General features: G+C 30.3%; 2 protein-coding genes across 6 annotated transcripts in view; one reads left to right on the top strand and one right to left on the bottom strand.

The window, feature by feature from the left end:
* tos (Exonuclease tos) overlaps positions 1-3,915 on the top strand; it is an 11,873-nt gene extending 7,958 nt beyond the window's left edge. The window contains exons 6-8 of one of the 2 annotated variants that reach the window (XM_014437089.3): positions 1,147-1,717; positions 3,106-3,251; positions 3,668-3,915. In XM_014437089.3, the coding sequence (XP_014292575.1) occupies positions 1,147-1,717; positions 3,106-3,251; positions 3,668-3,689 (739 nt within the window). In that variant the 3' untranslated portion in view covers positions 3,690-3,915. The remainder of the gene's footprint in view (positions 1-1,146; positions 1,718-3,105; positions 3,252-3,667) is intronic. The other variant, XM_014437083.3, reaches the window with a different exon arrangement.
* Positions 3,916-4,082: 167 nt separating this feature from the next.
* The window catches only part of LOC106690981 (FK506-binding protein 15), a 17,684-nt gene continuing 3,295 nt past the window's right edge, over positions 4,083-18,471 (bottom strand). Inside the window, exons 7-17 of one of the 4 annotated variants that reach the window (XM_067046508.1) lie at positions 16,758-16,894; positions 16,495-16,666; positions 14,702-14,848; positions 14,501-14,625; positions 13,639-13,750; positions 12,489-12,759; positions 11,979-12,178; positions 9,977-10,623; positions 7,367-7,425; positions 4,900-4,947; positions 4,083-4,177 (exon numbers count right to left, since the gene is read on the bottom strand). In XM_067046508.1, coding sequence (XP_066902609.1) covers positions 9,982-10,623; positions 11,979-12,178; positions 12,489-12,759; positions 13,639-13,750; positions 14,501-14,625; positions 14,702-14,848; positions 16,495-16,666; positions 16,758-16,894 — 1,806 coding nt within the window. In that variant the 3' untranslated portion in view covers positions 4,083-4,177; positions 4,900-4,947; positions 7,367-7,425; positions 9,977-9,981. The remainder of the gene's footprint in view (positions 4,178-4,899; positions 4,948-7,366; positions 7,426-9,976; positions 10,624-11,978; positions 12,179-12,488; positions 12,760-13,638; positions 13,751-14,500; positions 14,626-14,701; positions 14,849-16,494; positions 16,667-16,757; positions 16,895-18,471) is intronic. The other 3 variants (XM_014436625.3, XM_014436633.2, XM_014436618.3) reach the window with 3 other exon arrangements.

The raw sequence follows: 18,471 nt of genomic DNA, 5'->3' as shown, positions 1-18,471 counted from the left end.
CAAACATGTGGAGAATCTACCCATTGGTAGAACTCCAATAACATTTCTAGAGGATAAGATCTCGAGGCCATCTTCTTTTCAGACGCCTAGGAGGATTATTTACCCTTTTGAAGCTGAAATTCTCATTCTTTTGTCATTATTACAAGGACTGTCCAAAAAGTAACAGACGTTTTGGCATATCGTGGTGATGTGTGGGGTAGAGCCACCATCTTGGTGTCTGAATGTTCTACATTTAGTACGCATCCAGCTGTTGTAGCATCAGGACTGTGCATTCCTCAATTTGCAGTCTGCGATTCGGTTTTTGTTGGCTCGAAACAGCAGGCCAATTGAAATTTATCGTCAGCTTTGTGATGTTTACGGGCAGGGGATAATGAGTGAAAGTCGAGTGAGGCAATGGTGCATTGATTTTAAAAATGGCTGTAGCAATGTTCACGACGAGGACCGGAGTGGTAGGCCTAACCTTGTGACTGATCACCTGGCAATGTAAATCAATGATAAAATCGAGAAAACTGCTGATCGTATCATAACCGGGGACAAGACTTGGGTGAACCATGTCAACTGTGAAACAAAAAAGCAGTCGATGGAATGGGCGCATACACGTTCTCCAAAGAAACCATGCACAAAAGTATTTGCAAATGCTGTCAGCAAAAAAGATCATGGCTGCTACTGTGTTTTGGGACTCCAAGGGAGTGCTTCTCGTTGATTTTCTAGAATGTGAAGCAACAATCAACTCAGAAAGGTATTATGAAACGCTAAGAAAGTTATGGCATGCCATACAAAATAAGCATCAGATTTCAAAATCGCAAGCGCCAGATTTCTGCAGAGAGGATATTGAAAAACTTGTGCCACGGTATGATAAATGACTCAACTTGAATGGCGATTATGTAGAAAAATAGCTTAAGAGTGTGCCTTTCAAATGCTTATAATAAACTTTGAGTTTTTCAATTTGTGAATAGTTTATTTCAAAACATCTGTTACTTTCTTGACAGCCCTCATATTTTAAAAGATATTAGGTGCTTGACAAAGGAATGGGATTTTCTTCTAAAAACCTCAAATATTAATATGCCCTTTTTATTAAACCATTAGTTAAAATTTGATAACTCTGAATTTTTCTATTTTGGCATTTGATAATTTTTTTTTTTTTAGGTATTTTAGTAGTCCTGTTGAAGTAAAACCTGATTCGCATAAATGTATTACTCAGGAAACAGGTTCATCAAGCTTGAATAAATCACTTGAGGACATTATGGCCAGTCCACTTCGTCAGACCGATGAAACTGATAAGTTAAATACTACTATAATACAAATGTCTCCTGATAAGAATTCTTTTTTAGTAACAGATATTTTAGATCATAATGAAGAAGCAAATAGCAGAAACGCAGTATTATGTTCTCCTAAGAAAAATGCATTTTCAGTAACGAGTATAATTGATGATGATGTATTGAACACTGCAAAAATTGGTTCACCTTCTCCGAGGAAAAATATTTTTTCTGTTACAAGCCCGGCTGATTGCCGGGCTTCTGTTCCAAAGCCCCAAAGTTTTTTAAATATTATTGATTCTCTGTCAAAGAATGCTGAAGCTGATGAACAGCCCAAGAACGAAAAACCTGTTAAGAAATTGAGTAGTCCCTCTTTTAAATGGAAGCAACCTCTTTTGGACTTCTCATTTAAAAAGAGTCCTGCTGGAAATGATAAAAGCTGTACATCTCAGAGCCCTCAGGTAACTTAAATTAATAAGCTTAGGATAGTTTATGTGTATTTTTTCTCTCTTACCAGAGATTTTATTAAATAACAGAATATTTTGGAAGACTCCTGTTGATGGACAGGGCTTATGCTAGCCTTCATGTGAACTACTGATAGAGTCTATGTTATTTTTACTTTCACTGCCCTATATATGAAATGTTGGTTTGTTGTTTGTTTTTTTAATGGCTAAAACATCGCAGGTCATCAACACTCCAGGGCTTGACGTCCTTTTTAATAATTTTTCATTTACTCTTTGGACTTTCGTTCTACAAAGATGACCATCTATCTTTGATTTCCTTTTCGAGGGGTTTGCTCATTTCTAATGGAGTTAGTATTGTTTAACCCCTCCCGGGAGCACAAGTGCTTCTCTTGCACCTTGATCGGCCAGTTCGTTCCCTACGATTCCTACATAACTTGAAACCCATAAAAATGTATAGAATATATAGTATGGGGAAGTATTATGATCTTGAAAAATTTTAAATCCGAGTTTCCAACAGAAATACCTGTTTAGAAATCTTAATCCAAATAATCATGGCTTACTGAATGGTCTGTTTGTGGGTCAAAAATCAGAGAAAACTGAAATTATAGTTATGGTGTGGGTACTGGAAATTTACAGCAATTTTTTTGTTAAAATTGACCATTCTGAAGTACCACTTTATTTAATGAATTTTACACTGTTATCCTTTTTTTAACCAAACAATTTTGATTAAACTCAGTAAATCAATGTTCAATTAAGTGATCGTTAATATCAGAGAGGTCTTATTCTTATTGAAATAGTAAAAATCTTCCTCAAATTACTTTTAATTTTGTTTATTTAAAATAATTAACCATCTCACATTTTATTAGTTATAAAAAATGGATAAATACTATGAATTATGAAAAGATTCAATAATTAGCTTGAGGAGATTTGAGGACAAATATTTTTTCCAAGTTGAGAACACATTTCAAGAAATAAGAGTTGTAATAAGGCATGTATATAGGAAAACCAAAGATAAAAAAATAATATGTAACATATTTTGTTGTATAAGGCAATGGGGAATGACGAAAAAAGCAAAAATAGGTCTGTTCTAACAAGAGTTTAACAAGTATATTGACGGGCAAATGCGTAGTGCATTTTTCAGTTTCACCAGTCTAACATTTGTTTTCATGTCACCATAGTGATTAAATAGTTTTATTTTATTTTTTTAATTTTATCAACCTATGTATGATCCTTTTAGTTTTAAGGATGGATAATTCCATAAAATCATTCTCAGTATTTTCAATATTGACACGATAACAATTGAGCATTGAATTAATAGTTAAGAGTAGAATATAAATTTTAGTAGACTGTTGTATTTTTATTCCATTTTATTCATTAATTTTTAGGCTAAATTAAGTATTAAAACTGGTAAAAGTCCTAATGTTAAGAAAAGAGCTGGTAGCCTGCTAGAAAAGAACAATGTGAAGAGAAAGAGTACTGAAAATGGAGTAGCCCAGCAATCTCTTTTCGACATGTTTGCCTTCACACCAAAGTAAGTTCTAGTAACATTATTATTAAATTTAAAATTTCTCAAAAATATTTTTTCCTGGGAGATCTATAAGAATTAAATTAAAATATGTTTGAATATAAAAATTTTGCTCTGGTATAGGCATGCCAATGAGAATCTACTTCTCTCTCCCAACATCAACAACAAATTGATACTTTTACTTCTTCATATTGAAAGGTTTTTTTTCCAATTTCTGTTTTTAACTTCATATCAGATAATAACAAAAAAATTAATTTACAGACTATTCATTCAAATCAGAGAGCCAGAATCTATAAAATTATTCCTATACAATGCTGAGTATTTCAGCAAGTCTGCTAAATATAAACATTAACAAATCAAATTAATATTATGTATAAAAATCAAAAATTATTTTTTTAAATTACCATTAATTTAAATTTCAGGCCGAAACTGAAAATGCAATAATGGAGATTGAAACAAGACTGAAGAAAAATGTTTAATTTATATTTATTAAATATTTTATCTTAACATTGTATAGAAATACAGCATGCTTTATAATTAATAATATTAATTACTATATTAGTTTTTAAAACTGTATATAGATGTAATGTAATAAACTTTCTCATCAAATTCTGTAAATAGTGTTATCTACTGATGTTAATTTTTGTATCAAAATAAATTATTGCTGTTGTGTAATTTTTCCATAATTATTTTACATGAATACACATATATACAATATATTAAATATATAAATAAATTTTTATACAGAGTAATTTACATTAAAGAGATAGAAAATACATATTTTTTATCATATAATCATAACATAATAATTTGTTATTCAAAAATAATTTTAATTACTGAAATTGACAATAGTATATAATAAAATATTAAAAAGCAGTAATCCGCCTCAAAGTCCTTCATTAAACCACCAAGGAATCAGGAGAATGGCACATCTGAAATCAAATTATTTAATTGAAAACTAGAATATAAATTAGTTTATTTTCATTACAGAATTACCCTCCAGGATATGTTTAAATAGTTAGTCATTTTTCGTTTAATAAATTGAACTATTTCGCTAAAATTAGCAGAACAGAAGTGCCCCTTATAGAATAGATTTTGATTAAACTCGGTAAATCAACGAGCAATCAAGTGGTCATTAATATCAGATAAGTTTTATCCTCATTTAAATATTCTAACAGGACTTTAATGCTGAATGTTCAAATAACCTCTAAAAGTAATTTTGCTTATTGAAAAAAAATAAACAGTGTTCACTGCTAGCTATAATAAAAAATGGTTAAATACAAAATATTAAAATTAAAAATCATGAATAAATAAAGGAGAAAAAGAGTAAAATAGAGAAAGGCTTGAATCAGGAAAAAAAACCAAGGCAACCCAATCTCTCCCGATATGCTAGGATATGTTTACAACTTTGTGATATTTTGTTAAACTCTAGTATTAGTGACAGGAAAAAGTTAATATTAGTCATTTCTACCTCAAAAACCCTAAATATGTATTTTCATAGTGAAAATCACTAAAAATAATAAATAATTTGAACAGAGTCCACCAATCTACTCAAAACGTGGACTAAGTAGAGTGGCAAATGAAAATTGTGTGATACGTGCACTGCATCAGATTTATAGGTATTAGTAATTATTGTAAAAATATGAATACTCACTTTAAATGGAAATATTGGTCAAGCAGTACGGTTTAATTTTGGACACACCTAAAAAATAGATATTGTAAATATATATATTTTACTATATAGTCTTTTCTATTTCAATTTATAATTATAATATAATAGAATCCAAGAGACTAATGTATGTGAAATAAGTACAAACAAAAATTTTTTAAAAATGAGTACTTGAAAAAAACATTAAGATGTAATTATTTGAGAAAATTATTATTGATTAAACAAATTGAATTTTCAATATTTTCATGAATGGAATTCAACTGTATCTAATATTACGAAGAATAAAACTTAATACCAGGTAAATATTATAAAAGCTTAAACCTATAATAAAAAATATTAATATCAATAAAAAAAAATTAACTGAAATGAGACTGCTAGAAATTGATGTAACATAGTTCCATTTTCACACCTACAAAAAGAAAAGAAAAAACAAATGGACCTGGAAATCCCCTACAGGAGCGAAATTCGAAATGGATTATGTATTAACAAACAGAATTGACATAATAAAAAACTGTGAAGTATTACCAAATGTTAACTTCAACTCGGACCATAGATTGATCAGGACCACCCTCAGGTTTGATAGAATGAGCAAAACAAGACCTTGCCATTTCACACCAGCCACAAGAAGCATAAACACTGAAGTTTTTCAGAAAAATATGGAAGAAAGAAGACAATCTATTGAAAGTGAAAAGATAAACAGCGATGTCCAAGAATTATATATAGAGGTTAGAAGTAAAATTCAGGAAGCATCAGCTCATGCAAAATTAAAATTGTACAAACCCAACGATCATCGCTCAAAATTGTCCGAGAGTATGCAATTGATAGAGCAAAGGAAAAATTGATTCTTAATTCAACCGAAAATAATAATTCTCAACTAAATAAACTAATCAGACACCACATCAAACAGGACTTAAGATCAAATAAAGTACAAAGAATGACTGATATACCTAATAACAGCTTAATTCAAGGAAAAATTCTGGCCAGCTAATCTAGAAAACAAGAAAGGAGTAATGGAAAGTAACAGGCAAGAAATCATAAAATCAGTCACAGGTTTTTTCCAAGAACTATACTCCTCAGACAAATATCTCACCAAAACAAAAGCAACCAACGATGAAATAAATGATTTTGTACCACCGATTATGATAACCAAAGTAGAAGTAGCTATAAAAAGTCTAAAAATAATAAATGTCCAGAAGAAGACGGAATAACAAATGAAGTTTTGAAATCTGGAGGAGACGATTTATATTCATTACTATGACTTGTTTTCAACAAAATCATTCAAAAAAAAGAAATACCCAATGAATGGAAAACTTCAAAAATAATTCTGATCCATAAGAAGAGTGATAGAAAAAATATCAACAACTACTGTCCCATTTCAATTGGCTCCACTTCTGTAACCTCTTCTCAAAAATAATAAGTGCCAGAATATCAAAAGCAATAGACAAAAACCTACCAAAAGTTCAAGAAGGGTTTAGAAAAAGCATGTCAGTGATTGATCATTTGTTCACTATTAACCAGCTGATAGAAAAAGCGAACAAATATTACTTAAAACTTCATCTGGAATTTATCAATTTCAAAAAAGCATTCGACAGCATATATCACAACAATATAGGACCCTCATTGAAACGCTGAGGAGTGGATATAGGGTATATAAAAATAATAGAAAACATGTATATAGACAATAAAGGATAGGTAGAGATGGAAAGAAGAGGAAAAATATTCCCTATAAGAAAAGGAGTCAGGCAGAGAATATTCTTAGACTGGGAAGACATAGGGATCTCACTAAATGTAATGAAGCTGAACACATTAAAATTTGCAGACGACATGGTTTTGATAGCAAGCTCAGGGGGAAGAACTAGTGCTAATGATCAATCAGTTAAAAGAAAAAAGTTCTCTCCATGGATTGATATTGAACACTCAAAAAACTGTCATAAAGACCAACGGCCCTCCAGAAACTATTAAGACATAACTTCATGGGTATAAAGATTTCCGATGAAGTAATTTAATTTGGGCAAATAATTTCATTTGTGAATGAGGATGCCAAGGAAATTGAATCCAGAATAGGTAAGTAAAACATGGAAGAAATTTTGGAGTCTCAGATATATTTTTAAAAGCCGTCAAAAGCTGCAGAGTGGATCCCCTGGACAGGAAGAGACAAAGGGGATGACAACGCAAGCGCTGGGTCGACAAAATTACAAAACAGTGTGGCGTTTCATTATGGATGAGGCACGCTCGAGTTAGGGAATTGTGGAAAACTAAATGCCAGTAACTCTGGTTTTAAGATCAGGCTAGTCTCCACTAAAAAGACTAATCTCCCACACGGGAAGGTCTATATGTGAATATGTTTAAGTATATATTCATTTTTTCTTTAATTTTTTCCAAAGAATGATTTATTTTTGTATTCACATATAAATAAAGACTTATTATTATTATTATTTCGATTTTCAATTACCTCACAGCTTTTTGATCGCCTCGCACTGCAGTATATGACTCTTGAATAATTTCCTTCCCCTGCAATATAATTTATTTTTAAATGATTACTTAGAAACCTTCAATAATTATCATCAACAAATCTTAAAAATAAATATAACAACAGGATAGAAATTTTTTGTTGAAATTTCTGGTGGCTGATGATCAGTATCTATACTGATAATATTTGAGAATATTGACGTGACTTGAAGTACATGTCTTTTATTCTTTCAATAATAATTTCATTATTATTTAATTTTTATGAACTTGTCCTATTTTATTATTCATAATATTTTTTTTTAATTAACAGTTGATATTATAACTTGGGATAAAATGATTAATGAGTTGACCTTGTTGATTACAGACAGCTACCAATCCAAGGATACTACTGGCATATAGTTGTAAGTCGTACCCAAACGTTAATATCATTTACCTGAAACTATTTGACCAAGTTCAGGTATCCATAGCTAAAACCAGGCGGTTAAAAGAATAAAAGAGTAAATTTTGTCCTTCTAAGCTGGGTTTGATGAGATGGTAAACTTAAAATTCAGTTTTAGCACCCCAAAAAAACATATTGAATCTTTGAGAAAATAACTTCTATGATTTTTTCACCCTGGTAGCATTCTTAGATTTCCAACAAGCATTCGATAAGGTCTGGCATCGAGGTCTCCTATATAAACTAAAGAAAGCAGGCACTCCAAAATACCTATACAATATTCTGAGCTCATTCCTCAATGGTAGAACATTTTCAGTCAGAATTAACAACAAAAATTCAACCCTTAGACAAATCCATGCCAGTACTCCACAAGGTTCAGTCCTTTCTTCCATTTAGTTCAACTTCTACCTTCACGACATCGTCCAATCCACATACACCTCCACAGCTATGTTTGTTGACGATACAGCTGTGTTCTCTCAACATGATAACATAATAGCTAGAAACACTTTGCAAAGTCACCTTAATTATCTAGAACAATATTTCACTAAATGGATGATTAGCTTGAACATTGAAAAATGTAACTCAAAAATATAACTCTTCGACGCCCACCAGAACCACCGAATCGAATCCTCAAAGGTAAAAATTTGAAATGGAATCCTGCCAGTGAAACAGTAAGATACCTGGGAATTCAGCTAGATCGCCGCCTTACCTGGAATCACCATATCTACATCAAACTAACTCAAACCTATGCAAGGTTAGCAATGCTATATCCTATCCTAAACAGAAATTCCAAACTAAAACCAGAAACTACTGTTCTTATATTTAAAACAATTCTCAGGCCACTGCTGATGTACGGCTGTGAAGTCTGGGGAGCGGCATCCTTTACAAAAAGGAAAAAACTACAATCTTTTCAAAATAAAGTCCTAAGAATCGCAGTTAATGCTCCTTGATTCATAAGAAATAGCCAAATGCATCGCGAATTACAGATGGAGTCAATAGAGGATTACATCAAAAAAGGTTCATGAAGTTCCACTCCCAGTTGCCGACAGTTAAAGGAGCAATGACCTAGAACCTGGGAAACCCAACCTCAACCCGAAGACTGAAGCCCAGACTGCTACAGGACATTCGGTTATAAATTTTAACAAATATAAAATTAATTCATAGTCACACTACCTCTATTTTACTTATTATTATTACTCATTTTATTTATTCATTTTTTTTTCTCTTTTCTTCTCTCGTCCCTTTTTCAAATTAACTTGTTTCTTTTTACTATTAGAGGGCAATGGTTTGTTTTATGTAAGTGTACCAATATCATTATTTTTTGTTATTAAATTTACTTTCCTCTTTTATTAAGAATCATTATTCTTATCTATTTATTTTATTATTTTTTTCTTTTAATAAGAACATTGTATATAGTTAGGGGTGTCTTTTGTATGACACTATACCCCTCCATAATCAACTGTTAAAAAATATATATAATATAACGGTTATATCAACCATGTAAGGCCCATCAGGCCGATCTGGTATAAAATAAACTGAAAACACCTTTCGTACAACTTCAAAGTTTAAAATATTTTTATAGCACACTAAATGTAATAAGCGCATTTTGAATTAAATGTTTATTAAAAAAAATAATAATAAAAAAGGGAAAAACTTAAAAAAGTTCCAATTTGTGTTTTTTTTAAACCAGTGGCTGATGATAGTATAAACAATAATAAATTATTTTCCTTTAACACCTTTTAAACGCCTTTGTATTTTATATCCTCAATTAGTTAGTGACCATGCCGTACTGGTTCTTGCCTGATTGCTGACATAATGCAATATTGGGCCTGGTTAGTACTTAGAAGGGTGAATATCTGGAAAGCTGTGTACTGTTGGTATCTCTTCAAGTTAATGGGTGTATATAAATCTTTAATTATTTCTTTCAAGTCATAATTAATTATATCAAGCTCCAGATATATCTTCCTTACAGTAAATACTATATAGCAAAGTACTACTCTGTTATAAAAATAACTAGCAATTTATGTTTTAAGTTGTGATATAATTAATAATAATTGAAAATAAAGCTTCCAACTAAATAATCATGGAACATGCACCGTGAATTAAATAATGTAAATCAAGAACTAAAAACACTTAAACATAATTTATTACACATACCTTTACTACTCTGAGTTATCATCGCCGATTGGTGGAGGAGTGGTAGGAATAAAAGGAGGGTAGAAATTAGAAGAATAGGATGTGTTATTGGGACTTAAATAAGATTCTGTCCCAATGGTCGGATTGGAATCATTTTGCAGTAGCTGAACTGTATCGTCAGGTTCTTTGGACAGATCTTCATTAGAATTAACTGGGACTCTATCAATGGGTTGATTTTGCGAGCTATAATTTTTTATTTTATCTGAACTATTTACAGAATTTTCACATACAAGAAAGTCTGGTAAAGGAACTGGTTGAATATGAGAACTTTCAACAGAATCAATAGTTGTTGAAAGAACTTTATTTGGTATCTTTTCATTGTCAGATGTCAGTTGTTTATTATTTTCAGTCAATTTGTCCTTAGTCAGAAGTTTATCAGTCTCATTGTTCCTATTGTCTCGTTTATGCGAGGACTCTTTTGGACCAACGGTAATGCGAGGTCTTGGAATGGGAAGAGGTAAATTATTAGGAGGTAATGGAGGATTACCCTGCTCTTCATAATGGTCTCTAGAAGGCACGTCGTCTCCTGTCTTGGAAGATCCTTCATGTTCAAAAAGAGATGGGCATTTTTGTTCGAAATAATTTTCTAAGTAAGCTCTTGTCATTTCCTGCAAAATATAAATATTTAATTTTATTAAAATAACTAGAGAACTTTAGTTGTAACGAAAGCTTTACAAATGAAAAAATAAAAAGTATTTCAAAAATTATAATCTCAAACATAAATATCATGACAAACTAGTCAGATGGTAGTAAATGAACACAATTTCAAAGTCTTATAAGTTTAGGAAAGAGATTTTGATAATGAGAAATTTTGATCATAACAGAACCAGTTTTGAAAATAAGTAAGTTATATATTTATTATATAAACAAGCAGAGGGAAAGGAATGGTCTTATCAAGAAAATATTTAGGTAAAGAATCCAACCCAAACCCAGTAGGTAAAAATTTGGAGCCTAAAATAAGACTGATGAAAGCACAGCTTCAACTGAGTGACCAACAATAAATAAAAGTAAGATTTTTCATTTCAAAAGTTGTATTAATTTTAATAATTTTTTGTGTCTACAAGGTTCTTTTTCGAAGATAATAAACCACAACATAAATAAAAAATGTCTTAGGACACTTTGATAACAATAAATAAATGATAAAAATTAGAAATCTTAAGCTATTTTTTAATTAATTGAAGTAACATTCAACGTATTAATAAGTACACAAAATTAAAACTATGTAAAACTTTTTTTTGTAATTTATTTCTTGAAATATACAAGTGTATTAACTAAACAATATAACTAGTAAATGGTGATGTGAATTATAGAAGAAGGGCATGATACAGACTTATGGAAAATCTACCCATCAGTAGAAATTCAATAACATTTCTAGATTAGAAGATTTCCTAGCCATCTTCTTTTCAGATGTCTAGGATGATTAAAGGGGGCTGAAGAGGAATCAAGATGAGAAAAAAGGGGGTTTGAATGATTAGGGAGTTTATCATGGAAGGATTGATATCTGATTCTGGAACATTGAGGTCATTATGGATGGTTTTATTAATAAAATTTTAAAACAAAAATTCATTCTATTAAGATATTGGCTGTTTAACAAGACAACTATCTGGTTATGTAGAGAGGGAACAATTTTCCCTTCTTGAGAATAACTTCTGCGCCTCAAGCTCAACTTCCAAGGTTCCCTATTAAGTTGTCATGCAATATAGCTTAACATATAGAATACCAATTATACGCTGATGAGTCTAATTTACAAAAATTTTGTTGCACGTTGAAATTAATGTCAAATAAATAAATATTAAAATCAATATTTGATATTAAAAACCAGGCAGGGCTATATCATGCTTGCACTAATTTTTTTTTTTTTATAATACCAATTTAGAGGTGTTTTTATAATATTTTTGAGGCACATTTGTTGAAGCTTAAATCAGAAATCATAAAACTTTGACTACCAATATAAAATAATTACCCTCAGAGCATTAGCAAATGAATGGTCAATCAAGGATGAATCTCGAGAAACAGTTTTTAAAGTTTTGTAAGCTTTGTTCATTAATGCTTTTGCTACTTCTGTTATTTCTTTTTCAACTGCCTGTCGAGTACACCTTTTCACTACCTCTAAATTCAGTTTGTCTATTTCTCTTTGAAGATCTTCAATTCGTTTATCTTTTTCTGAAAGCATTATTATTGTAAATCAAAATCATCATGGAAAAGTTATCTTATCTCATAATCTATTCAAGCTCTTTATTTTAAAAATAAGGAATTTTATTCTTAAAAATGGATGGCAATGAAAAATATAGAGTGTTCAAGACTTGGAAAACCAGAGAAGGATGAGAACAGATACATACAGGTCCTAACCAATAACAATTACATTTTTTACACAATGAAAAATATAACAAAATAAAGAAATTATTTTAAGGAGATAATTAAATATAGAAAACAAGTATAATTAATATATAATTATACTACAATAATTGAATACCTAAGAGACGCAGTTGAAATGACAACTCCTGATTACTATGACCCTGTATGGCAGATATGGTGTGTTCACTTAGTTCTCTGTTTTGGCGCTCTAGTTCTTCTGAATTGTGAACAAGTCGTAAATTTCGTTCTTCCAAGACTCTTACATTTTCTTCCAACTCTTTTACTTTTTTATCTCCAGTTCTATTACACTGATTACAAATATTTTTATCTCCATTATTCATCATTTTTTCCATTTCTGCGAGTTTCAAGTTTAATTCACCAACTTTATCCTTCAATAAAATCAATATATAATGTAATGAAATGTAAAAATAATGCTGGTACACTTTGGCAAAACATTATTAAACAACTAGTCTAAAGCTTAGTGTTAACCAATCATTTCATCAATCTTGGAATCCTCGTTACTGATAACTATTGTTTTGATTCAATTTATATTTAAAGCAAACTGAACTTGGATGAGCATTTAAAAAAATCAGTATAAATTGTTTGTTAGTCATACATTATAATAATAATCCACATAATACAAAAAGTTTTAGGGTTGTTTTATTATTTTATCTACAATAATTATTAATTTTTTCTACTCAATAAAATATGCCCCAATACAAACTATTTTTAGAAAAATATATTGAAAAATATTCCACTACAACACGTGAAAGGTTTTTCTTGGGTTCAATTCTTGGAAGAGAGTATTGTCTCTAGACCAACCATTGTGCAAAGAGATGATTTGGTTAGCATTTGCGCTCAACTTCCAGAGTTCCCCCTCTCCCAATTAGGGTTACCCACTTTATACAGCCTTGGTATGTCCCAGAAGGACATCCTAACTCAAGTCAATCTTTGGCTGATATAAAAGAAAAATAAATTGTCTGCCACAGCCAAACTCGAACTAGTAATTAAAAGTAACTGCCTACCTTACTGTGCTAACCCACTCCCTCAAAAATATGTAAATAAATCATGAAATTAAATAAGAATTATAACTCAAAACAGAATCTGGAAATCAGGTTTAAAAACTAATAATATATTTTCCATAAACAATTAGACAATAGTAACCTAAATTATACAAAAGATTAAGTAATTTTTAACTATCAAAGGATTTTTCCTAAACAAAGTAATAGGAAAACCTAGCCAAATAAATATCAATTTGATGAACATACCTTAAGTATATGACTCGTTGATCCAGCTACTTCCAATAAACTTTCCAGTTCAGAATTTCTTTTCTTGAGCTGTATTATTTCATTTAATGTTGAATGAAAATTTGACAACGAGCTAAACATAGATAACAGCATTATCAAGAGCCAGGCACTTAAAATATATATTTCAGTATATGTAATTATTATATGAATGTAAGTACATATATTTCACTTTTAATGTAAAATATATAAATTAATTTTCTGGTGTTAGAGTAAATAAGTCTTTGTCAAAAATATTTCAAAGGTCAAATTCACTAGTTATTGTTAGTTTCTATTACAAGTGATAGGCAATCATCTTCATGATCGGCATCTTTGTCCTCATACAATGATCAATCTGGAAGATTGAGTAAACACATTTCTGTCCAATAACTTCAACTTTCTAGTTACAATGCCCATACCCGGTTAATTACTATCAACTTTTGTTTTCCAAATTTTGAGAACCCAGCTGGTTATCAATTTTATCATCACATTTTAGAAATGACTGATTGTACCCATAGCCAAAAAGAAAGAGAAACTAAGATAAGGTCATAAATTAGAAGCATATATTAACAATTTAATTCTGAAATTTTATGTTTTATAGATAGGCATTTGAGACAACTGAAACAGTAAACATCTTTTAAAACGATTTTCCCAAATATATTATATGTACTCCTCTCCCAAACACCATAGAATTATATAAAGAAAACTCATTTGATAAAATTAACTAAATTAATTATGCTCAAGATAAGCTATAAATTTTAACTTGAAAAATACATATTTTTAGAACTTTATATATTTTTAAGTATAACCTTATTAAATAAATTAGAAGAAAATGAAATAAAATTACTTCTTTTCTAAAAGTGACATGATGGTATTGTTTTGCTCAGCAAGTTTACCAAGAAATCCATCGACATTTTTAATTTTTTCCATCTCAAATGTTTTTTGGGGTTCTAACTGAGAATTAGCACCTATCTAAAAATTAATAACAGAATATAATAATTTATACTATCAGCTAAGATAAAACAAAAATTCAAAAAGTTTTACTTACCTTTGAGATTAGCACATCAATTTTGTCATTAACTTTGCTCAAGTTCATTCTAATTTCTGAATTGCTAGTACGGACTTCACTGAACAACATGTTAAATTGGGATGTAACAGTCACATCACCTATTTCAGAAGAACAGACACTGCCTCCCTAAAATTAAAATAAAAACTGGGATAATTACAAATTGTTGTAGCATTTAGGGGGGATTTTATAAATAAAGACAAAGAGTATATGTTTCTGTTAATAGACACCACGCCCGATTGCTCTCAGAACAAAGGAACATGTCTGCTTTCGTTCGAAGCAATGTCATTATGTCGCTCTCTACTGTTTTATTTACAAATTAAATAATAATACCAATTTTCTTCCCAAAATTTGTATTATTATTTCCTTCTATTTTTTCTGGGTTTCTTCTTCTTAGTTTATATTTATATATATCCTACTTTCTTCTTCTAAATTTTCTGCTTCACAACCCATATTCTTTTCATCCATGTCCCAATTACAGTCATCTGCATTTAATCTAGGGTTTTCTTCATCTTCTTCGGTGTAAAAATGTTCAATAAAAAATGTCTTCAAGTTTTTCTTCATCTTTGAAACAAAGTCCTGGGTCACCAGTTAAATCCTTTAATTCCTGTAACCTCCCTGCAATCTCAGCAGGTTTCTCTTTCTACTTCTTCTTTTTGTCTTGATGCTTCTTAGCTTTTCCTTCATTTGATGTTGATGTTGACCAGATGTCACTTGTTCTTTCATTGCAGGAGCTTTGTCTTCAAAGTGTTCATCACTCTCTTCCATGCTTCCTTCATGGGAAAGGATAACTTTATTCCCCTTTTCAATTAACTTGGTCACAGACAGTGGATCATGAGGTAACTTTGGAACAAAAACATCCTGAAAGTTAGGATTTTTTAAAATCATTTTTGCTATGTGTCTTCATTATAATTTTCCCTTGATCCAACAGACACTTATTGTCTCTGTTAATTGCGCATAAGGCAAATTCTTTAGCCATAGATGCTCTACGCTATCTTCTTGGTTGAGGCTTTTGTGTATCTGAGGGTCCATTTCTTCTGTGTCATCTATTATTTTCTTTGTTAAACCAGCATTCCTTTTTTGGTGACCTGTTTTTTGCAAATAAAGCAGGCTTTTAGACAAAAGTTGGACCTTTTATTATACGTCTTTAATGCTTGTTCATTCCTATTAAGGTTATTCCTTCTTCCAAATGACAAAAGTATTTGCTTTACTTCACTGAATTTAATATTCTTATTTACCAAAATAGCTATAACAACAGGATCATAATAGGGTGGTAAGCCTTCAATGATATATCTCACTGATACTCTGTATGTTAGGGATTTTTTGACTTTCAGGTATTGAGAGATACAAGCTTATCTATCTAATAATGTAAACAGTTATTTAAGTTTTTTTTATAGATACAAAGTTTTCATTCTAAGCCATTGATATATAAATATATATACTATTGTATATATGAAATAATATAAAATTTAAAGGATTATTAAACACGTTTAATTGAAGAAGGTTGTAATTAATTTCAAACTAAAGATAAAAATAACTAACTAATTTTTAATGAACCTAACTTTTAACCCCAAGAAATTCAGTAGTTTTGAAGAAATACCATCTTCTCTGTTCCTTATTGACAGGAGCCATGACTTTATCCATGTTAATGTATAATGAAGAGTTTGATTCTATATTCCATAGAGGCATAGAAAGTGATAAAATTGAAAAATCTTTGTTAAAATGGAAATACAAAAATTATTAAAAATTAATATTATATATAAATAAATACTTACTGCAATCATAGAAGTGGTCGATGGAATGTTTGTTATCGGTTTCTGTGATAATGAATTTAATTTATTTGGTGTATCAAGACTAGTTCCTGTTTCCAAAACCTGCACGTTAGGTAGTGCATACCCAATACGAGACATCCGTTCAGATAAATTGATAGCTTCTTTCTTTTCAGAACTATTAACATACAAACATCGACGTACTTCTCGTAAAAATTAAATATCAATAACTAAAATATAGATATGTATATTAATAGGGATCATAAAACCTCCTTTTAGAAGATGTATTCTGGATACCTAAAGAACATGACGTCTGGCTGTTTATTGTTTTACTACTAATTTCTTCTACTTCTAATTCCATCATTAATTTTACACCATGAGATAGTGATAAATCTACCTCAGATTCCTTTAAAAAAAAAAATAGCTTTTATTAATATAATGATAAATGTATGTCTTCTTGGAATTGTAATGTAATTTTAAATCAGGGGACTAGGTTAAATTAGGTTTCAAGAAATTCATTAGAAATTCTATAAGACCAAATGCAAGGAATCCACCATACAACAATGAACAATCAGTTGCAGAGCCACAGAATAAATCTTGATAACCTTATTCCACCTTGGCTAGGATAGCTAGCTGATATACAGGAAAAACTTCCTTCTAGGCTTAATTAGAACACATAAGGGTTGAAAATCCCCAAAAAACAAAGTATTTTACCTAATTAGAGATAGTATTAAATTTAATTAGTGAAAGATGATTCACATAAACACACTTTTACAAATAAATATACTTATATATAATATATAAATAATATAACATAATATATTTTTCAAAATAGTGTAAAAAGAGAATGGACAGGATGAAATGAGAGGTTATAGTATAAATATAATAACTAACTACAAATATTAAGACATACTCTAACACTCAAAAAATGTACACAACAACAAATGAATTTTTAAAAACACAACCTGACATAATAATAACTAAAACAGACAAAACTAACAAAACTGTCACTATCACCAAAGACGACTATATCCAAAAAACAAATACGCTAGTAAATGATGACCAAACATAAGAAAGTAGGTACAAACCCAACTCACAAATTAATTACAGATACAAATATAACCCTAGCACAGTTAAAACAGCAGAATTACATTGACAACAAAACATATTGCAAACTGATTCCAAATTTAAAATCACAGGGAATTTAACAACTATCCTTCCAGAATAAATTTTACAATAGAAATTGAAATAGAAAACAAAATACCATTTTTAGGTGTACTTTCAATAAGAAAATCAAATGAGGAAATAGAAACAAAATGGTGGCTAAAGCCTATTCACTCTGGATGACATATACACTATAATAGTCAATGTCCAAAAAGATACAAAATCAATACACCTGAAAATTTAAAAAACAGGGTGTGAAAATTAACATCCCCTAAACACAAAAAACAACAGAAAATAAAGGTGTAGATCTCCTCCTGTCAAATAGGTACCCACATAAACTAGTCTGTCAATTACTATAGCAAACACAAATATTGACACAATCACAACTCCATGAAACCAACAGCAAAAGATACTACACAATCCCTTATATACCCACACTTTCAGAGAGAATATCAAAAACTCTAAACAATAACAAAAACAAAAACGATTAGGTGATTACATACAAAAACACGGCCACTTTATCTCAACATTACACTAATGAGAAAAACAAAGACAAAATAGAACTACAATCTAATATAGTGTACGAAATTCCCTGTGAAGAAAACTGCAGGATATACTATTTTGGAACTTAAAAGGAGGGTATATCACCACAAATAAAGTTGTATCTCTATAACAAACAAACCTGACCAAACAGTTCCCACTACACATTTTAGACAAACAGGACATAAATTCAAATTTGATGCATCAAACTCATACATTAGGAAAAAAACAGCTTCAAACAAAATTTAAGCAGGGGGGAGGAAGAGGAAGAGGGAGGAG

The sequence above is a fragment of the Halyomorpha halys genome, unplaced genomic scaffold, assembly GCF_000696795.3.
Source record: "Halyomorpha halys isolate HHAL.00 unplaced genomic scaffold, Hhal_1.1 Scaffold51.1, whole genome shotgun sequence".
In the NCBI taxonomy this organism is placed as follows: domain Eukaryota; kingdom Metazoa; phylum Arthropoda; class Insecta; order Hemiptera; family Pentatomidae; genus Halyomorpha; species Halyomorpha halys.
Note: the sequence above shows the minus strand (reverse complement) of the source record. Positions and strands in the feature narration are given on the sequence as shown.